At 38.2% G+C, this 22,943-nt stretch overlaps 1 protein-coding gene across 3 annotated transcripts in view; it reads left to right on the top strand.

Annotated features, from left to right (window-relative positions):
• PRKN (parkin RBR E3 ubiquitin protein ligase) overlaps positions 1 to 22,943 on the top strand; it is a 1,211,604-nt gene that overhangs the window by 797,947 nt on the left and 390,714 nt on the right. For all 3 annotated transcript variants that reach the window (XM_046670682.1, XM_046670681.1, XM_046670680.1), the window contains exon 7: positions 6,507 to 6,643. In XM_046670682.1, coding sequence (XP_046526638.1) covers positions 6,507 to 6,643 — 137 coding nt within the window. The remainder of the gene's footprint in view (positions 1 to 6,506; positions 6,644 to 22,943) is intronic.

Consider the following 22,943-nt stretch of genomic DNA (forward strand, 5'->3'; position numbering starts at 1 on the left):
AAGGAATTCTGAAGGTCATTCAACTGCTGAAGCTTATTTTGATTCCTAAAAGTTGAGTCTATCAATTAGTATCTTGGATCTGGGGCCTCTCCAGTGGCTGGGATTGCTCACTTGGCTAACTCAAATAATGAACTCATATGACATTTTGTGGGCTAAAATGTTATCGCCAGCATTTCTGCGGGCAGGCGCTGTATTGGGTACTTCTTTGTCTGTAGTGCATTTGGGCAATTACTAGGTAATGTTGCTAAATATAGGTTAAACGAAAATGCATTTGGTTTCCAAGATTTCAGCCATTTATTTATTTATTGTTTATAAGCTATCTCTAACTAAAAGGCATTTAAAGTGACCGTTGTTAAGAAGATAAATTCCAGTTATTTAATGGCGTAGCTTTCCTCCTCTAATTATTTTTATCTAATCAAATGCTTTCTTAAATTCCCAGGAGTCATAGTTCATGTACAGAGAGTTTGTAGAGAGATTTGAAAGATTGCCAATTGGGGCATAACATTTATGTTACTGTTGCACAAATGAAATACTGTAAAAACAATGTGAATTCTTTCAAGGGTCAAATGTTAGCTAAATTTAAGGACAAACTTTCTCCCTCCACTGAGGAGATTTTATTTTTATCTCCTTAAGGATTTGTACTTAATATTTTTATTCTAACTTGCATTGCTTTTCATTGCATTTTGGATGATTATACTATCCCTAAATATGTATTTCTCTTGAGTTTTGCTTTTCATTGCCGTAAATGAAGAAACTACCTACAGTGGATAACTCAGCATTCTCCTCCCACGGTCTGTACTTCTACAACTTCAGTCTCTTTTCTTGACCTGAAATGTGTTCTCTATCTCCACGTGCTGTGAACCTGATCCTCCTGCAAATGCTTCTACTTTCATGAATTCTTTTCTGATCTGCTATCTAAATGTGATCGCTTCCTCCTCTGAGCCTGTATTAATGATATATTGCTGCATTCAAAAAAGTATCCCAAAATTTAGTGGCTTAAGACAACAGTAAATGTTATCTTACACAGTTTCAGTGGGGCAGGAATCTGGGAGCAGCTTAGCTGGATGGTTCTTTCTCACCATATCTCAGGAAGTTACAATCAAGAGTCAGCCATAGCTGTAGTCACCTGAGGGCTTGCCTTGGGCTGGAGGATCAGCTTCAGAGATTACTAACTTTGGTGGCTGCCAAGTCAGTGCTGGGTGTTGGCAAGAAGCCTCAGTTCCTGGCCACGTGGACTGCTCCATAAGACTGTTTGAGTGGCCTTACAACATGGCTGTTCACTTTCCTCAAGGCAGGTGACGCAGGAGAGAGCACAGGCAGAAGCTGCAGTGTCTCTTCTGATCTAGTCCCAGAAGTCACCCATTGTCATTGGCACACTTTTCCTGTTGATCGAGCAGGTCAGTTCATACAATGTGGAAGGGAACTACACCAGAGCATGAATGCCAGGAGGGTGGGGATCATTGGGGAACAGCTAGGAGTCTGCTTACCACAGAGCCTGCGAATATTTCCTACACCTCTAACATAACTTAAAATATCCTGCCCTGTATCTCAATTATTTGGGTCTCTTTCCTACCAACTCTGTTAGATTTTCGTTTCCTTTAGAGTTTAGACTTGCTTCCTTATCTTCACATATCTTGAAATTTCTGGCATATTGCATTCAATATATGTCACATTCAGTTGAGAACTTGAAACCACAGCCTCTTTCTTAATGGGTATAAATGAGGATGTACGTGTGGGAAAGAATCAGACAAACAGAGACGGGGAAATAGACAGACAGATTTTGGCAGAGACAGAGTGAAGGAGAGCAAATGAGAGAGAGTGCATGTGAACAAATGAGGTAGAGAGCAGATTAAACTGAACATTTTCTCAGATAAATATGAAAACATTGATACTATTCTTTAGACACTAGAGAACTAACTTTACAAGAGTTTAAACATTTGGACTGTGGAGCAATATTCTACTTTGTGTAGTTTATATGAATGGCTTGCCATATTTTTCACTGAGACTCCTTCAATTATGCCTAATATTCTGTGAACAGAGGATCTTTGGATCACTCCTTTAATAAAAGCAGGGAAACCATTGCTTACAAATAACTCTTCAGTAATGCCAAGTACAGCATTTATAATTTCTTTTACATATGATTGAGAACTTTATTTAATCTTTGATTAACTTCTCTGTAACCTGGCTCATTGGGATAAATTCATTTTCTAGATTGGTCAATTAACATTTATATATAATTTGAGCAAAAGGCACAGAGGAATGCAGGGAGGAACATAAGACCCATGAGAAGATAAGTCTTGGCAGGTCCTCAGAAATGTCCCTCCCATCCATCTTCTCATTTCCATTTCTGGAAGCACCAGCCCACCATAGTCCAGTTCCTTAGTAACTCATGTCTAAGCTATTAAAATGACCTCCAAACAGTTCTCATGACTTCCAGCTTCTTTCCCTCCAAACTTTCCTCAGAATTAAACTTATAAAACATCTCTCTCTTCCCATGCTTAGAAGCCTTCAGTGAATTCCCTGACCTAGAGGTCATATTCTAGGTTTGTCTCCTAGAATCGCCCCTACCACTGTCCCTGGTCAGTGTCTGCTCTGTCCCCAACGCTTTTCGTCTCTTCTCTCACTCTTTTCCTGATACATCCTCTCAATGAGCCCAACTGATTGCTTTTCTGTTTCAAGAATTCTTTTCCATGTCTGTATTTTCTTCCCTGCCCAGATACCATGCTTCTATCCAGTAACCTAGTGTCCATCTTCTCATTCCTTTAAATTCAGCTCAGGTTCCTAATGGAGCCGTGGTGACTCATACTTCCCTTGTCTCCTAACTTCTGTGGCACCGGAGTTTGGTGACTACATATACTTCCTTGTAATATTTGTTCCACGTGCATCTTGTGTCCCAAGGCTATGCCCTGTGATTGTGTATATATGTTTGTTTCCCAGTGCTTAAACCAATTACAACTATAAAGTACTTATGCATTCACTCAGGGCTATATTCCTCACGAATTTATTAAGTGCCTACTTTATCCAAAGTAGATGCTCAATAAGTAATTGAGTGAAAAATGTATGAATAGGAGCAGAGAAACTATAAAATAAAAACATTCTATTCATTTATCCACTGGTCACAATCAGTAACTACTGATTGCTTAACTATGTTGTGCTCAATACTGTATTTAGTGAGGCATGAGTCATGAAAGGATGAAACAAATATGGCCTCTGTTGTTTCATGACTTTTCTGTTGTTTCGTGTTTCATGTTGACAGCTAAGGGGGTAATGTAGAAAACACTGAATAAAAGTGAAGGTACTATCTGAAATCCATTGAGGATAGACCTTATGGATAAAAAGGTAAAGAAAAATGGAAGAACCAGTGAAGAACTGGGCTCCAGAGAAAGTTCCTCGTAGGTCCTTAGTTTTGAACTGGACCTTGAAATTTGGGATTTTGATTTGAATATAAAGGCTAGTATATACTACAGGGGTGGATGACAATGAGCACGAGTCTAGGAGCAAAGGAACTAGAAGTATGCTAGGATAGCAAAGGATACTCCCAACTGATTAGATGGAGGCAGAGAAGGGAACAAGATGAATGGTAGAGTAGGGGCAGTTTATTTCAGGGGGACAAAATGGAAAAAAAAATAATGTAAAGTCCCTAGCAAGGTTCCTAACCCAAAGTGGATGCTCATAAATACTACTATTGCCCCTTTTCCTCTTTTATCTAGCACTTAGGAAGTTAATTATGTAGCCTCTCTAGCCATGAAATGATTTTTACTCATTTCATTTCTAAGATGATTAACCTAATAACCTTTATATGGGTGTCATGTTTATCCCTCACCGAACTTTTTCATAAGTACTAGGAATATTCTTAAGAGAGGAGCAATCTTGCCTCATAACTATATCAAGAAATCTGACTGATAATTCTGTATGAAATACATGCATGTTTCTACATTTTCTACATCTATTTCATTATCTATGTATCTACCAACATATACATGTACCTATTCTATATCTATCTATATCTGCATATATATATCAATATAATAAATCTATATCCTAAAGGAGTCTCAAGCCCTGGTCACCATACACTTCTCAAGCCTTAACTGCTGCCCTTGTCCATTTGCCATTAAAATTGCACAGGAGAGCACTTGAGATGTCACAGTGGGCCACCTGGATACCATGTGAATTCTTCCCTGCCCCCATGTGTAACGGCAGCTCTTCCTCTTCCTGATGACTAGGATCAATTACCCCTCCCAGTTGGTCAATTTCCTTCCTGCCTATATCTCAGTTCAAGGAGGTTGAAGTGAACTGGTACTGCTGTAGCTTAATTTTCAGTAGGGCTCTTCCTGTATCCCCAGGAGGATGTGCTTCACTCTGTGGGAATGGAATCCCTGGTGCCACACAGCCTGCAATTGCCTTGTGCTTCATTCTTAGTGGGGGGAGGGACAAGATGAATATTGTGTTGGATGTGTCCCAAACATTGGACCTCTAAAACCTTCCATAATGTGGGGGGCCCCTGAATCTGCATAGAGTTTATCTCACACCATGGCCTCCAATGAATGTATTTACCATTTCTTGCTAATGTGTTTCAAATAGCTGGATGTCATCAATAAAGTAGAACAGTCGACATTTTGTGGATTGTCTAGATGGTCTAAGTTCTTTTGGACTGCGTTTTAACTGAATGACAAAATGATAAATGTGTACTGTTGTCCACACATGAAAGAGAACTCTTTCTATTCTTCCTTCTAATAGAGATGGAAAAGAACACATTTGCTAGACCAATGGCTGCAAACCACGCACCATAACATCTCTTTGGGACACTGGCAGTAGTTCATCTGCTGACTGCTTTGGCTTTATAAGTTTTCTTTTTATTTCTTCTATAGCATAATTGCTAAGCTTTCTTTTTAACCTTGTTATACCTAGGAACATTTTTGTAAATGTTCTCATATTTTCTCCGGTGTTTCCATGTGTTGATAGCTGATTAGAAGTCTGCAGAGGCTTAGTTGACCATGCTGCTAAAACGAGAATGAAGAATATTTTTCACAGAACTTAGCTCTGAGAGAAGAAGGTAAAATACAGCAGCTCTGTAGGGTCACACAGAGTGTATAAGGTGTGTGTCCGCTTGTGCATGCGTGCATCTTATGTTAGAAATGGGGAAGTGTTACATTTTATTATCTTCAAGGGGAAAGTTGTTAGAAGAGAAGGGGTTGAAAGTTCAGAACACAGTCAACGCCTAATTGAAAAAGGCCCTGGAAATGGAAACGGCTCTGAAAGGACTTCAGTAGGTTCAGAGATGGGAAATGAAAGTACATAAAAGCACATAGGGACACTCTTGCTCAGATTAAGTCGATCATTGTTCTATAAATCCATAACATTAAAACATTGTTTTCTTTCCATTTTTTTTGTATTAGATATTACTCTGAGATAATTGGGGAAACAAAATTTTGACAATCTTTTAATTGTTAAGAAATTATCTTCTACATTATAAATGTTTAATATCAGTTTTTCTGGGGAAAGGGCTTTTGAAAAGCTGTTTTATCTGTTAAGAATTGAGTATGAGATAAGAAAACATTTTGTATTTTGTTATTATTATTTAGAAAATAGGCTTGTCTAAATAAACTCCAATGACTTTCTAACTATTAAAATTCCCTTGAGGTTGATCTCAATATACTCAATTTGTCTCCTTTTTGTCATAAACTAGTGTGGTACATTTGCTAGCAAAAATACATGGTTATTCAGGGGAATTTTTTTCCTACAAAGTATTTTAAAGGAATCCAAAATTTTTATGATTCATATATATTGGTTTATTAGTAAGTCTTAACCTTAATTTAAGAAATTGAATATTTGCGTGATACAGAGGTGGCACAATAGACAAAATTTTATGGTAGAAAAATCTCTGCTGGATCATCTTTTGTTTCTAAATTCTAGTTTTCCACTTGCCAATGAGTGACTGTTTAAATACCTACTTTGATGCAATAGTACTTTTTCTTTTGAGTTTGAGGAAGTTCACATCCTATATATTATTATGATTAAATTCAAGGAACATTTATTCAAAACCTTACAATGCCTGGTACTATGAGAATACCAATGTAAAGTAGATACGGTGTCTATTTTCAAGGAGATCACAGTCTGTAAGAAGGAGAAACATATCAATACTCTGATGTAATAATGGATCGATAGAAATATATAAGTAGATGGTATGAGTCGTAAGTTAATTGGGAATTATGAATCAAGGAAGGCTTCCAGAAAGAGGTTATATCTGAGCTCAGGTTTAAACAGCTGATTAGTAAATATGTTACTATAAAAAATAGAAAAATTGGGAAAATCAATGTTCTATGTAGTTAATTCAGTGCTTCCAATTTTTAAGATGTAGCAGTGATATGAGCTCAGTACTTAACAGTAGAGGTCTGACACAGAGCATGCCCTACACACCTTGCAGGATTACAGGAAGTGTCCTACAGCACATGTTGTCTTTCCACCCTTAAAGGTACTAGAGGAAATGTCTGTCTTTATCTATGCAGGAGCCCTGTCCTGGTTTTCCAGTGCAACTACCGCCATGTGATGTGCTTAGACTGTTTCCACTTATACTGTGTGACGAGACTTAATGATCGGCAGTTTGTCCATGACCCTGAGCTTGGCTACTCTCTGCCTTGTGTGGGTAAGTCAAGCACATTTCCCCCCATTTCTAATGCTAATTAAGAACAGACAGAGAAGAACTATTGATGTAAAACTATCTTAGATATACCCAATCCTTAGCTGAGGGGTTGAAAATTCAAATATCTATTTGATCAGTGCTGGGCAAGAAACATTAATATTTGGATCCCCAAAAATATAAAACACTAGAGTGTGAAGGGGCTGTGTTGAACTAGAAAATGCATAGCCTGCACAAAGGCGTGGAAAATAAATTTTAAAATATTATTCAGCCGAGGTACACAAAGTCTGTCTATGGATGCACTGTGCAAGTTATAGATTTATTACCCTGCGTCTAGAACAGCACTATCCACATTTTTAAATTGGATGCCTTAATCCTAAAAATTTTGAGCACATACACATCTATATGAAAAGATATATATTTAAAAAGAAAGAAGAATGAGATGAAGCTGAAATATTTAATATTTTACATAATTTTTGTCTTTCAACACTACAAAATATCCTTTACTTGCACTATACTATTATTATTATTACATGTGTTTTTTAAAGTGAGGTGAAATTCACATGATGATTAATTACAATTAACCATTTTGAAGTATACAGTTCAGTGGCATTTTGTGCATTCGCAATGTTATGCAGTGGCCACTCACCTCTCTTTGGTTTCAAGACTTTCTCATCACCCCAGAAAAATACCCATACCCATTAATTCATCACCCCATGCCCTCTTGCCCATCTCCAGGTAACCACTATAGTCTGTCTCTATGGATTTGCCAATTCTAGATGCTTCATATAAGATGAATCACATAATATGTGACCTTTTGTGTCTGCCTTCTTTCACTTAGTATAATGGTTTTGAATCTCATCCGAGTCATGGCATGTATCTTCGTTTCTCTTTATGGTTGAATAATATTTCATTATGTGGATATGCCAACAATTTGTTTATCCATTCATTTGTTGGTGGCATTTGCATTGTTTCCATTTTTGTGCTCTTATGAACAATGCTGCTATGAACATTTGCGTTCTTGTTTCTGCGTGGATATATGTTTTCATTTCTCCTGGATGTATGCCTAGGAGTACAACTGCTGGGTTATATGGTAATTCTATGATTAGCCTTTTGAGTAACTACCAAACTATTTTTCATAGCTACTGCAACATTTTGCATTCCTGCCAGCAACTTATAAGGGTTCCTGTTTCTCCACATCCTCACCCACACTTGTAGTTTTCCTGTTTTGTTGTTGTTGTTGTTTTAAATAGCCATCCTATTAAGTGTGAAGTGGTATCTCATTGTGGTTTTGATTTACATTTCATTAATGACTCATGATGTAGAATATCTTCTCATATGCTTGTTTGCCATCTGTATATCTATTTGGAGAAATGTCTATTCATGTCATTTGCCCATTTTATAATTGGGCTGTTTGTCTTGTTATTGTTGAGTTGTAAGAGTTCTTTATGTATTCTGGATACTAGACCCTTATCAGATAAGTGATTTGCGAACATTTCTCCTATACTATAGGTATCTTTTCACTTTCTTGATAGTCATTTGATACACAAGAGTTTTTAATTTTGACAAAGTCCAATTTATCTATTTTTTCTTTTGTTGCTTGTTTTTGGTGTCAAATATAAGAATCCATTGCCAAATCTGAGGTCATAAAGATTTATCTCCATGTTTTCTTCTAATAGCTTAGCTCTTCTATTTAGATAATTGATCTATTTTGAGTTAGTTTTTAAATTTGGGGTGAGGTAGGAGTCTCTACCTCATTATATATGTATTTTTAACGACTGCAGTGTGAGTAAATATGCTTCACTGATTTCAAAAATTGTGGTTTGAAACCACGTCATACCTTGATTCGATGGTCAGGTTTTAAGTTCAGTTTATTTCGGTACTTAGTTTTAATGCTGACAATAGCTGGTAAATATATCTTGAAATTATTTCACAGATTCAAACTGAAGAAGCTAATTGCGTTGTTGGCTTTGTAAATTATGATACTCATTTTTCAATTGTATCTGCCAATAATGCAATGTTTTTTAAGTTAAGGTTCACATAATACATGTGTCAATATATTGTAAAGGAAAATTCTTGAAGGGTATTGTGTATTTATATTTCAACAAAAAGTTTCAAAAGTCAGCGAAACGCTTATTTGCAGATTGGAAGATTCCGTTTTTAGTATTTTTAATGTGATAATTTTGTATTGATAAACTCTCTTCCTTCACAAAACCATATAACATGGAAACATTTCTAAATATCCATTTCAAATCCTCTACATACTCAAGGCACTTTTAAAAATCGATTTATTTCTCACTTATTTTTAAATTTTTAAGCAAATTAAATGTAAGCAAATTGTTTCCCTGTATTATGTAAAAAGACCTTTCAAATGTTATTGTAGTTTTTTTTGTATTTTGGAAAAAAACCCTGGATTGTCTTGAATCTTTTCTCAACAGAGACACTCTTTTCATTTATTACTTGCTTAGTTTTTAAATGTCTTGCTTAGTGTAATCGCTTCACACCCTCCTTAGTTTATATCTCAAGGCGAGGGTCACTGTTAGGGATAATGGTTCCTCACATGGTCAGTGCCGCCATTTTCTCTGTTGGCTTGTGCTTACTTTATCAGAGCTATCTTTAATTAATGGTTTCTTTGCAGGAAACTTCTTAAGTCACTTATGTGTTTTAACAGAGTTAGTTAAGTAAAAATGAGATAATGTACCCATAATTCTTTTAACTGATCACAAGTAATCTTCTGTGAAAGGGGACTAACAAGAATGGCCTCACTCTCTAAGAGTCTGTGTGTAGGACTCCCACAGTCCCCAGTGATGCGGCGTCTCCACTTCATGACATGTGATTCTCTGATGCAGACCACGGTAGGAGAAGTACCAGTGTCAGCCTGTACATTAAGTCTTAGCTAAGCTTAATTTTTCATAGCTTAAATAAGGCTTGTATGATCCCAAATATTACCATCCGTAAACTAATGAATCATTTTGCGCATATCCTGAGGTGTACACAGAGCATCAGAGAAGCCAAGTTCACATTCTCTTTGGGTCACTACCTTTGTAACATAGGCCAAGTTACTTAACCTTGGTGTGCCTCAGTTTCACTTTAAGGTAAAATAGGGATAATATAATAGCACCTATTATGTGGATGAATTAAACTAATGACATATAAAGTACCTTTAGGTTAAATACTGAAGACAGCATGCAGTGACTATTGGCTGTTGTTGTTTTGGTTGTGATGTAAGAATGTATTCCCACAGACAACATATATAATGTTTTGTGCATATATGTGTATATTCATAGAGGAACATGTATTTCGACATTCTTTAACTGTAGCTTGGTGTTTCCTCTACTCAATGCATAAATCAACCAATTATCAAGCATTATTCACCTATTCATCCATCTGGCCATCTTTTCCCCTTGGCTTATTTGACTTTGCCTTGATTCATGGAATATAAAACAAGATACATAAAATAAAGTAGGAATAAAACAAATAAAATATCAAAGCTTTTCAAACTATAAATAGAAACAGCAGACTATCAGGAAGAAGAATTGATTGAACCCATATTATTTCCATGGCACAGTCTTCTCCCATGGTGGGTTTAATTAAAAGGTTATATCAATGTCTATGAATCTTATAAATAAAACAATAATATGTATGAAAAGCAAAAATGATGGTTAATCCTGTAAAGGAACTAAGAATGTATTGAAACGTCAGCTTTATGGGAGCTTCATTACTCTAGCAAGGCTCCAAGTCATACAGCAAAATGGGCATGTTGCTGGTCTTGTTGATCATGGTGCTACAGAACATTTCCTTGATGGCTCTTGGCCGACCTCAATAGTTCTGGGTAAAATGACTGGACCTCAAGAGTCAGGCCCCTGTGTTGTCTTTGGCTTTTGGAAGCTTAGGCATGGCCCTTATTGACTTCTCTGAAGAAATGTCCATTTACCTTTTCACCATCTCAATTTAAAATGCCAAGCCAAATGGTTTTAGGCCCCTGTGGTGACCACTAGCTATTTTTGGATTATAATTCTTCCAAGAAAATTAAAGCAGGATTTATTTATGTAATCAAGGGCATTTTATTCCTAAAGCCATCACTTAATGACAAAGTTCATATCTAACCACTCTGGCACTGGACTCCACAGATTGAATCCACTCCTTGACTTTTCTGACCTTGGGGATTTTCATGAACCTGTAAATAGGATAGATTCCTTTGTAAATAAGTATTTAAATTTGCTTGGTGGTTGAATTCCTACTTTGGCATAGCCAAAAGACTTTTGATGCTCACAAAGTAGAATGAATCATCCCGCTAGGGCAGCGTGGGTTGACGTGAAGTAGGTGTCTACTTCATGCGCACACTGTTGGAGACTGCTTTTCCACACTTTGTGTAAATGCAGCTCTTTAATCCTCACCCTTCTCCCAATCCATACATTCATTATTTAGTATCTCCAGAGCCTGGGGAGCAAACCATTCACTAGTGTTTGAATAGCGACATTGGGAGAAAAAAAAGCAAAACTGAGATCAGTTTTCTGGGACTATTAACTATATATCAAAACACAGAGGCTGGAAGTAGAATCAGCAAACTATTTTTCAAACTATACTGGCCCCACAGAAGCCACAAAAAAGCTAGATAAAGCATTTATTTCTCTTGCTAAATGACCCACATACCAAGTGTCTTGCTCACAATGTCCGTGTAAATTCACCATTTCTATATGAATGTCTAAAACCTTTTACCACCGAAACAAATGTAATGAGATATTCTTTTATCCATAGTCTGGTCTTTCAAACCTCTTTCATGCTCTTTAAGCTAAACACCTTCAAAGCTCAATTTTAGACATAGACTTTCTTTCAGGTATGGCTAGTCGACAATGAACCAACCTTTTCCATTGATATAATTATTGTGATGAATACTTAAAACTGTTTTAAAACACCTTTCAAGTACACACTCTGCTTCCTTAGTGTGAGCTGCTCTTTTGACCAGAAATTTTGTTATGCTTTATAAGAGTGGGATGGCAAATTTTATTTCCCTGAGAGTAAAAATTAAATAATGTTGAGCTGATACTGAGTACTTACCGTATATAAGGTGCCACTCTGAGTGCTTACATACACACACACACACATACATACACACACACATACATACATTACATACATACATCCATTTGATCCCCACAAAGCCCTCTTAGAAGGGATGTTGTCATTCTTCCATTTTATAGATGAACAAATTGAGGCTCACTAAAGTTAATTAAACTGCACAGAGTATTACAGCTAGTAAACCACTGAGCTGGGGTTTAAAGCCAGCTAGGTGCGACTCTAGAATATGTGTTCTTAATCACTATATGAATAGGTAAGCCTGGAAACAACAAAGTACTGTATCTTTGAAATGTCTGTGAAAAAGATCAAGGGCAGAGTATCTAATTTTTATCACTTTTTCCATAACAAAACCAAGAGTAAACCTGAAAAGTAGGAATTATTCTTATTTTACAAAGGAAGAAGTAAAGGCTGAATATGACTGAGTACCCAGGATTTCAGCCCAGACGTGGTCGACTCCAAAGTGCCATGTTCCCTCCACTCTCCTCCTGCTTCTCTCTAGGCGGTAGTTCTCAGTCCTAGATGCACATTTTAGTAACATGGCCGTTTAAAAAAATCCCACTGCCTGGGCCGTGCCTCAAGCCTGTTAAATGAGAGCCTCTGGGGGTGGCCCCCAGTATCTGTTCAAGTCCCCAGGTCTTTAGTTTGAGAACTACTGCAGGGGTGAGACTTCTAGAAGCAACAAGGTATTGTCAGTGGGAGACTGTAGCATTAATAAGTGCAAAAATACTCCCTCTGCCCTTGTCTATTTTGTCCATGAGTGATTTGATTTGTTAGCCGGCGTGGGTTTTTCAATAAATGTTGATGGAGTTGAAAATAAGATTGGCAAACACAGCCCCAATGGCCTATTTCCAGAGCCTCTGAAAAACTCGTGCATGAAGGTATGGGCTTTGGGGAAAACTTCATAATTATCTTTGAAATATTTCCTGTCTTTGCTGTACCTGCTGTGATTAGCATTGCATCTAGGAATTATTTTGAGATGCTGAAGCGCTCTCTGTATCTGCTCTTAACACTGCGTTTCACTCACACAGCTCAGTGGAGCTTCATGAATTTAGGTGGATTTATTTTAGAGTGCTGCTCCAGAATTTCTATGCTGAAGACTGGGCAAAATGCGTTTGCCTCTAGTCCGTTATGAGCCCAGGCAACACAGGCTTCTTGTAGCCTCAGGGTGTCTGAGAGGGTATTTCTCGCCTTCCCTGTTACATGCCTTTGGCATCACCACTGGTGCCATTCAAGTGCATGCCTCCCTCTGCCTTCAATGTTTTGTTTATTATTTTTGGACTGTTCTCCTCCCAGGTCACTTTTCATGTAATTCCAGTTTTCATATAACTTAGAATGACATTTCCTTTCTATTAATATGTCCCCTCACCAACTACAGTCCATTAGGATCCTCACTGTCTTAGTTGTCAATATTAAGCACAAGGCAGATAGTTCTGGTCCTTCTGAGATGTAGAGATAATCTTGATGCCCAGAGAGCCAAAAGACTGGTTCCTAGGCAGCTATTTAGGGAGCTGAACAAAAAAATCCAACATAAAGTATTTTTTTTGGCTTTTGAACGTTGCTTTCCCAAATACACACAAATAATCATCAATGTAACTCCTTAAGCCATATTGAAAAGTAGGGAAATATATTAAAAAATCACTAAAGAATGTATTCAAATGATCAATACACATATTAAAAGTTTAACATAATTAGTTACTGAAGAATTGCTACTTTAAGGCAGAAAATAGAGTGTGTTGAACACACATTTAAAACAGGTAAGAATATAAATTCGTATATTTCTGAAAAGCAATTTGGCAATCCATATTATGAACTTTAAAATATTAACAAACTGTCTAGAAGCGTGTCCACACACATTCTCTATATGTCTGTCTGTCTCTGACATGGACAGCCCATTCTCCTCCTAGCTCCTAGATCTAGAATAATTCTAATAGTCACCATGAAAATGGCAACACCAGAATTCAAGCAGCTGATGAGCTTGCAGACCAAAGCTAGTGTTCTTTCTGTCTCAAAATTAATTGAAATTAAATCAAACTTTCTAATTTTCCAAAGTTAATGCTAAACTCCTTTCTGTTTTATTTTTAGGGAGTAGTTTAGCAATTTTGATAGTTTTCCTTTGATTTGGATATATGAGGGACTGCAAAGTCAGGATAGTAGTCTAACTTCTCTAACAAATGCAATGCTGAAATCACAGAATCAAGGTTCATTTCCACTCATGTCATGGTCCAGTGTGGGTTGGCTGTGGCCTCAGCCCACATCACCATTCAGGGCCCCAGACTCAGACTTCTGCCACCTAGTGGTTCTGTCATTCTCACGGCCTCCCAGTCCCCACTGGATCCTCTCCATCTAGGCCAGCTGGCAGAGGAAGAGAGAACAGAAGCATGGCCCTGGAGATTTTTTAGAGACCATGCCTGAAAGTGGAGCACATCACTTCTTCCCATATCTCTTCTTCTAGAACTCAGCCACATGGCCTCACCTAACCACAGCGGATGAGGGTTTGGGGGTTGGGGGGAGGAGGGTTATGGTCTGGCCATGCGCCCAGGAGGAAAAGCAAACATGACTGCAAACACATAGCAGTCTCTAACGCTGGTGGAGAGGATGGTGTAACATAAAATTTATTGAAAGTCTTTTCAGCTTTCCTCTCCCTGCTTGCAACAGAACAACACTCAATCAAGTAGCTTCATTATAGGCAGTGACTGATACATGGACAAGGACCAGAAAAAGAGCTGTAGGACAGAATTGATGGTGTTCAGGAGCTCATTCTGGCTAGATCAACAGGCGCTGTCTGCACAGTCATCTGTTTGCCCTTAGAAGTGCTGCCTTTATGGAATCCTGCTTCAGAGAGGACCACGGACTTGCACATTTGTTTGATGCCTGCATGTAACCTTAGCGTTTTACAAATGAAGAGATTCTATACGCCTATTAGAAATGGTACCAGCCACACTGCTTCCTTCATCTTTAGGAGGAGCCCTGTGTCCAAGTAAACTGTGCCTTGATTCTTTCCTCACTTGGGTTTCTACTTTCCAATCTCTCTTCATCTTCTTCTTGTGTATCTTATTAACTGGCTAAAAATAAAGTAACATTTTAGAAAACAGAAGTAAGGTGGGACTGCTCTGAGTAGCTAGCAGAGAAAGCAAAAATAATTTCTCCCCACCCACTTCCGCCCTGAACTCTTAAGAAGAGCATTCTACCTGTTTTGTAAGGACATGGTCAAACCATTTTTAAGTATAAATTTATTGCTTACCCACAGAGCTCTAGAGAGATGTCTGTAAGTACTTAAGATATCTACAAAATATGTTTAAACTAGCTGCCTTCAGGCTTTCTTCTTCTTCTTCTTTTTTTTTTTTTGAGGAAGATTAGCCCTGAGCTAACATCCACTGCCAATCTTTCTCTTTATGCTGAGGAAAATTGGCCCTGAGCAACATCTGTGCCCATCTTCCTCTATTTTATATGTAGGATGCCACCACAGCATGGCTTGATGAGCAGTTCTAGGTCCTCACCTGGCATCTGAACCGGCAAACCCTGGGCCACCAAAGCGGAGTGTGCGCACTTAACTGCTGCACCACTGGGCCGGCCCCTCTTCTTTTCTTAAAAATGTATATCTCCTCATTCCTCTCCCTGGCCTTATTGGCAGTCAGCATGCTTTTTGAGTCTGTGCACTCAGCATTACCAGTATAGAGGATGCTCTCTTAAGGCTCGAAGGATTATAACTGTAGTCAATATAATATTAGTTGACCATCAATCATATCATCTTAAATGACTTGATGTATTCTTAAATTTATTATGAGACATATCGTGCATACACAATGGTATCCACCACCCAGATCAAGGAAAGGAGTATGGTGAACATCCCAGAAACCCTCCTGAGTTACAACCTCCTACGTCTTTCCTGGGTGCAGCTATGATCTGGACTTTGTGATAGTCATTTTTCTCATAGCACCGCCACCCGTATATATACATCCCTAAATAATACAACTTTGCTGCTTTTAACTTTCAAATTGATGCCCGAAAGTTTTTGCCAAATTTTCCTCACCAGAAACATCTAAATTCCAGTTTTATCCCTAGTCAGAAAACTCTGAATATATGTGCAATTTATTCCAATATTCAGGATTTTCATCCCTATTTTTGTTATATATATTTCGTTAATTGCTAGATAATGGCTATGTTTGTGTTTATTGTGCTCATCTCAGTTGCTTTCGGGTGTGAAAGTCATTTTTTTATTATCTCTTTCATCAGATAAATTTTGAATTCACAATCACTGTTATAAAAGCAAACTATAGCAGGGAGCGTGAAGAGTTACTTGGGCAAGAACATCTATTTTATCACAATTTGGTTAGAATAAGGGTCTTATATCTGTATTATGAATTTTAAAAAGTACAGCTCACTAACTATCTTAAATATTCTCCTTCATTTCTTGGTAAATCTTTGTACCACCAGCAACAGCTTCACATTTCATTTTTGGTGGTTCCACCTCAGCTGTCCCACGGTTTATATCAGAGCATTTCAGTTGCTGAGAACCACCTAAATGGATGCTGATTTACAGCTGCCAAAGGGATGTTTGGCAGTGGACAACGTTAAAGATGCAGTGGGCCAGACCCCTGTGTTATCTCTCCAGGGTCTCAGGCAATGAGAAGGGTGCTGTGTCTTCAAGAGCGACGGATTTCTGCAGCGAAGCCCTTTATTCCAAAGAAATCAGGGCCATTTGTGGTCTCTAGGTTTAAATCTAAGTTTATTTGAGACAGAAATTGATTGAGATTTTAAGTCCATGTTTCCGGATCCAGACAGGTGTTATTTTCTTTTAAGTGTTCCAGTTGAAGATTGTGTCCCTTATCCCTCCCCCCATCCCCGTCATTATCCAAAAGCTATATTCAGTGCCTGGTGGTACTGTGTCCAGTTCTGTAGTTACTTTGGCCATTTAAAATACACATACGCACACACAAACGCAGTAACTGTGATAAAACTTTATCCTTGCTTACTGCATGATGTCTTGTATTAATGAGACTTCATGCACAGAAATTGCTGTGAGCTAGTGACCTCCAACTATCTTTGAAATAATTAATAATGTGCTGAGAGGGGTTGATTTACATATTCATGAGAGCTTATATCATTTGGTTCCTAAGCAGGACAGTGAAACAATGTAATGTTTTAAATACATACCAATTTACCAAAAGGAGGAGTGGTTTAATATTCTAATGTCAAGATGGAAATAAATATGTAATATCTGAACCAAGCAATTTTGCTATATACTTCTAGTAAAATCTCCACACCTTCCAGGTCATCTTATATGTTCTATTACTGATTCCACTTAGGAGTTTGGAAAAAATTAATATTTCTTATCTTTCCTGATTTTCAAGCTTTTACTAGAAAGTATCTATCTTAGAATTATATATTTACGGAGAGAAGCATCATATGAAAGGCAGTGGAAATACTGAAGGGGGGGAATAAGAAGCGTGTTTGAGGAAATGGTATTATTTTGTCTGATGTCCTTCTGACTCTCCTCCTCTCCCTCTCCTGCTGCCAGTAACAGCTCTTTCCTGTGGCTCACATGTAATGATGATTTTGTAATTGGCCGCTGTATTAGTCTGCTAGTGCTGCCATAAAAACATACCAGACTGAGTGGTGTAAATAAATTATTTTCTCACAGTTCTGGAGGCTGGCAGTCTAAGATCAAGGTGTCGGTAGGGCTGGTTTCCTCTGAGGCCTCTCTCCTTGACTTGAAATGGCCGCCCTCTTGCTGCCTCTTCACATAGTCCTCTCTCTGTGCGTCCTAATCTCCTCTTCTTATAAGGGCGCTAGTCAGATTAGACTAGAGCCCACCCTAATGGCCTCATTTTAACTTAGTTACGTCCTTAAGCTCCCGTCTCCAATTACAGTCACATTCAGAGGTACTGAGGGTTGGAGCTTCAACAGAAGAATTTTTGAGGGACATAATTCAGTTCGTAACAGTTACTTTCTAGATTCTGAAATAGTTTTCAAATACTTGCCTCCCTAAATTCAGAGAAGGTCGATTGAACATGAACCCTGTGTATAAGTTGTGCAATGGTTTAATTTCCTGAAGTTCCTGAAGATATGCTCTGTTCTCCATCCTTCCCCACTAACCCCTACCCTAACCCCTACTCAGTATTGGCTGATTTCCACGCATCGGTAAGGAATCCAGGGCATTTTCTGCTAGTTGCCTGATTTTAAAATCTGGACTCACTAACAGACATTTCAGGGAGGATCCTCTGAATTTTTCCATCCTTTGTAAAAATAAAAACACAGTGATCTTCTCTGAGGTAGAGTGGGTTAGGATGGCGTTTGGAGCCCTTGGTTCTCCCAGATGGATTGTCACAAAGTAGGGCCTCTAAAAAAGTTCTGTTGGTTGTTGTAAACTAAATGGCTATAACCAACAGACCCGAAAATGTAGTGGCTCACACACAAATGCAGCTTAATTCTTGCCTGGGTTGGGGCCAGAGTTTCAGGTGGGTGGGTGGTTTTCTTCAAAGTGGCGTTTCTATGTTGTGGCAATACAATTAGCATATGCTTTATTTCTATTTCCACATCACTGTGGCACAGACTTCCATAACCTTGGTGGAAACCATTTCAGTTTTCCTGGGCTCTGCCACACTCAGACTCAAGAACAAATGCGTTAGGTTCTTCCACTCCAGACGCCTCTTCCTGTCATCGTGCTGTGGCCTCTGCCACTGATGGTGATGACTGCTGCTCTTCTGGGCATCGTTGTGTTTTCACTGGTGACCAGCTCAGATGACCCCAACTTGGGCCTCAGCAAGGGACGCTGCTTCCCAATTTTCTCACATTGTAGCTAAGAGAAGCAAGTTCCAACTTTTACAAGACTTGACTGAATGCTTAGAGATAACAGAGGTAATTCAGGAAACATAACTAACAGCTGCTTCTAGAAGTGACTCGTAACTGCCAGGTCCTGCCTGGTCTCAGAATCCCTGCCCAACAAGTGCTGGTCTCCATGGGTGGCAGACCTGTCCCACTAGTCTCAGTGGGCATCTCTAGACACCTCTCCTCCTCCCACAGCCCATGTCCCACTTCTTCCCTGGTCCCAGAGGATGAGGGATTTCTATCTTCATGGTCAGACTGGTCCCCACAGCCAGAGTCTAGTTGGCAGAGGGGTGAGAAATGATAAATGAGACGTGCATCCTTCTTATAAACCTAGCCTGGAAATGGCACACATCTCTTCATTCACTCCATTGGCTGGGACATAGCCATTTGACCTTACCTGCTGCAAAGGAGTCTGGGATTTGAGGTCTAGATAAATGCCTAGGTTCAGAGAAGAAGAATTTAAGTAGACGCCTGGCAGTCTCTGTCAAAAAGGTATTCCTTTGGCGTGTTGGTGGGTCAGCTTCCAAGTGGTAGACTTGATTGCACATCCGTGATTCGGAGATCGTGGGCCAAGTACAGACTTTGTAGTCAGATGGTGCTGATCCAATTCCAGACCTGCTCTACCAGATGTTGGGCTGATTTTCTCATTTAAAATGAAAAGAAAGGGCCGGCCTGGTGGTGTAGTGGTTAAGTTTGTGCCCTCCATTTCAGCAGCCCAGGGTTTGCTGGTTCAGATCCCAGGTGCAGACCTACATACTGCTCATCAAACCGTGCCCACCTACAAAATAGAGAAAGATTGGCACAGATGTTAGCTCAGTGAAAATCTTCCTTAAGCAAAAAGAGAAAGATTGACAACAGATGTTAGCTCAGGGCCAATCTTCCTCACCAAAAAATTTAAAAAACCAAAATAAAATGAAAAGAAGTCTGAACTCAGAATCAAATAAGGTTGTATGTGAAAAATGACTGCCACAGTTCCTGATGCACAATAGGTGTTCTGTATGTGATAGCTTTCCGGTCACCACCAATTATAGATCCAATTTCAGAATGTATTGTAGATACTTACGATTCTAGTAGGAAACCCAAAGCTACAATTTAGGTTTAATTAAGGTTTCAGGGCTAAAAAGTGAAAGTGTAATTTTCTTTTTGACATTTTCTACATTAGCCAATAATGAAAATAATTAATTCCTGTGAATTACAAATTAACATAGGAAGCATAAAGCATTACATAAATATAATAAAAGTTATTGACAGAAGTTCCTATTAAAACTCTTAAATTAGATTCATTCTATGTAAGCAGATTTTCCCAAATAATTTTTTTAACGGGGATATATATAGGAATATAAATAGTTGCATCAACAAGGCTACCATTATTTTTTTTCTCTTCTTTTACTGATAGCATCCATAGGCTTCCTTAACTAGGTTGCTAATATAACTTTTAAGTCTGTTCTCAAAAATTTTGTATTCTGAATAAGTCATCAATGAGTAATGAGTAAATTTCCTTTAAGTGTTTTTGGACCGTGATCAAGTATAATATTGAACAAACATATAGTCTGAAATTTGAATCATATTATTCCAAAAGAATTGAGAGATACACTAAAAGAAGTGATCTACTGTGTGGTGCAGGAAGGAAATTTTACAACTCCTATTTCTGTTTACTTTTTATATCATCCCTTAATTTGAATGTGTTTAAATGTACATAAGATAGTAGCGATATTTGTATTAAATCAATGTTGGGATTCCTATTCAGTTTTTGTGTTTTTTGCTGATAGAGGTTCCCAACTGAAATTTTGGAGAACACACTGATTTAGACCAGTGGATTGCCAACTTTTTTAATGGCTACCCACAGAAAGAAAGACATTTTACATCATGATACTGTAAATGGATAACACATACACATATAGATAGTTGAAAAATCTTTCATAAAATAATACTTTCCTACTATATGAGACACACTCTGATATTTTCAATTTTAACCTATTTCAGATGCAACGAAAGCAGGTAAAAATCACCCCTACTTTAAATCAGCCCATTTTAAAAGCCCTATGCCTTCAAAACAATACCATAACTTCCCTTCAGAAGCCACTTGTGTTCAATCATTTCAATTACCAGAAATATACGAAGTATCATATAAATAAATACTTGTTTACATGATCTTAAAACATAACTCATGTCTTGCTCTGCAGAAAGAAAAGGTTAAATAGACTAGAATTGAGCAAAATAGAACAACGAAGCCATCCAGCCATTCTTCTAAATGAGTCATTAAAATAAATTAATGAAATAGGTAAGTTTTTGACATGACAATTAATAGAAAACACGCTTCAGATATACTGTTTATTTTCAAGAATGCCATCACCAAAGATAGAGATAATATGGAAGCTCTAGGGGTATATTCCTGGATGCTCCACCCCCCTCACACCTGGGTTTGGGGGTGCCACCTTTATTGATACAATGTTCAAATGACTCCCGCCTCCCTCAGCTCCCACCTCTACCAAGCCAGACAACTTCATAGCTATCATTTGGTACAGTAACCTTTAAATAAATATAATTAAAAATTTTTTAATAGACTGAAAAATAGTGACTTCTATGAGTTTGTTTTTGTTATGTTTTGTTTGTTTATTTTTGGTTTGGTTTGGTTTGTTATCTTCCACATATAAGTGAGATCAAAAGTTATTGTCTTTCTCCCTCTGGCTTATTTCAGTTGGCATAATACCCTCAAGGTCCAGCCATGTTGTCACAAATGACAAGATTTCATCTTTTTTTACAGCTGAGTAGAATTCCATTGTATATATGTACAGACAACAGATTGGTAGTTACCAGGCGGGAAGGAAGTCGGGGAGGGCAAAATGGGTAAAAGGGGTTGGCTGTATGGTGATGGATGGAAACTAGACTTTGGTGGTGAACACACCGTAGAATATATAGATGTTGAATTATAATATTGTACAGTCATATGCCACATAACGGCATTTCGGTCAACAATGGACTGCATATACACGATGGTGGTCCCTTAAGATTAATACCGTATAGCCTAGGTGTGTAGTAGGCTATACTTTCTAGGATTGTGGAAGTACGCTCTATGATGTTTGCACAATGAGGAAATCACCTAACAATGCCTAACACTGCATTTCTCAAAATGCATCCCTGTTGTTAAGCAACACGTGACTGTACACCTGAAACTTATATAATGTTATGAACCAATGTTACCTCAATTTAAAAAAAAGAAAATATTAAAACATAGTGACTTCTAACAGTGTTTCCTTCTCTATTGTGTTATAATTTATAAATTCTGTTATATCCTTAGAGGTTCATCAGAAATACAATGGTTAATGTTTATGTCTTCGTTCCTGAGCATTATTTTTTCTGCCATGCTGATTCTTCTAAGGGAAATGGTAACAGTTTGCTTGAAATTTTTTTAGGACTACAGTAAGATGCATTCATGGTTAACGTGTATGTGTTTCTCAAATTAGACTACTATTGTAGAAATAGTGCCGAACTAGAAGTCCTAAGACTAGCCCTGATTCTACCACTAACTGAACACCTAGTTAATTTGATCAAATCACTTAGTAGCTACTGGATACTGGGGCAGGCCTTTTGCATATGTTACCTTATTTAAGCTTCACAATGATTCTGTGTGTTCAATCTTAGTAATGCCATTATTTTTTTTTTAAAGATTTTTTTTTTTTCCTTTTTCTCCCCAAAGCCCCCCGGTACATAGTTGTGTATTCTTCGTTGTGGGTCCTTCTAGCGGTGGTATGTGGGACGCCGCCTCAGCGTGGTTTGATGAGCAGTGCCGTGTCCGCGCCCGGGATCCGAACCGACGAAACACTGGGCCGCCTGCAGCGGAGCGCGCGAACTTAACCACTCGGCCACGGGGCCAGCCCCCTTAGTAATGCCATTTTGCAGGCAAGAAAACTAAGGCTCTCAGAAGCCAAATTCCAAAATAGGTCTGCCAGACTCCAAAGCTAATTATTCATCTCCACCTTTTATTCATGAAATTCATTCATCCAGGCCCTCTTTCACCTCAAAAATGCTGTGATCCTTGACTGTTGGCCACTAAACAAGAGTTACTATTTACTTCTATAAAATTTATCAGACAGAAAAAAAAAACCCACAATCAAATCAATGGGAAGAAAGTGTCTATAATAGAAGTGCAAGATATACTGGTATCTCGGTCTCTATGTGGTATCTTTAGATCAGCAGTTATCAAACTGGGTTCCATGGAACCATGCAGATGGATTGTCCATATGGCGTGTCAAGGGTTATTTAATATAAAAGGAAATGTGTGGACAGCAACAGTATGCATAAGTTGTGCCTGTTATATTAACAGAGCGTCCTATTTCAGTACTTACCAGGACCACACCAGGCAAAACAGAGGATCTGTAGTCTTCAAGTCATAGCAGAG

The sequence above is a fragment of the Equus quagga genome, chromosome 8, assembly GCF_021613505.1.
Source record: "Equus quagga isolate Etosha38 chromosome 8, UCLA_HA_Equagga_1.0, whole genome shotgun sequence".
In the NCBI taxonomy this organism is placed as follows: domain Eukaryota; kingdom Metazoa; phylum Chordata; class Mammalia; order Perissodactyla; family Equidae; genus Equus; species Equus quagga.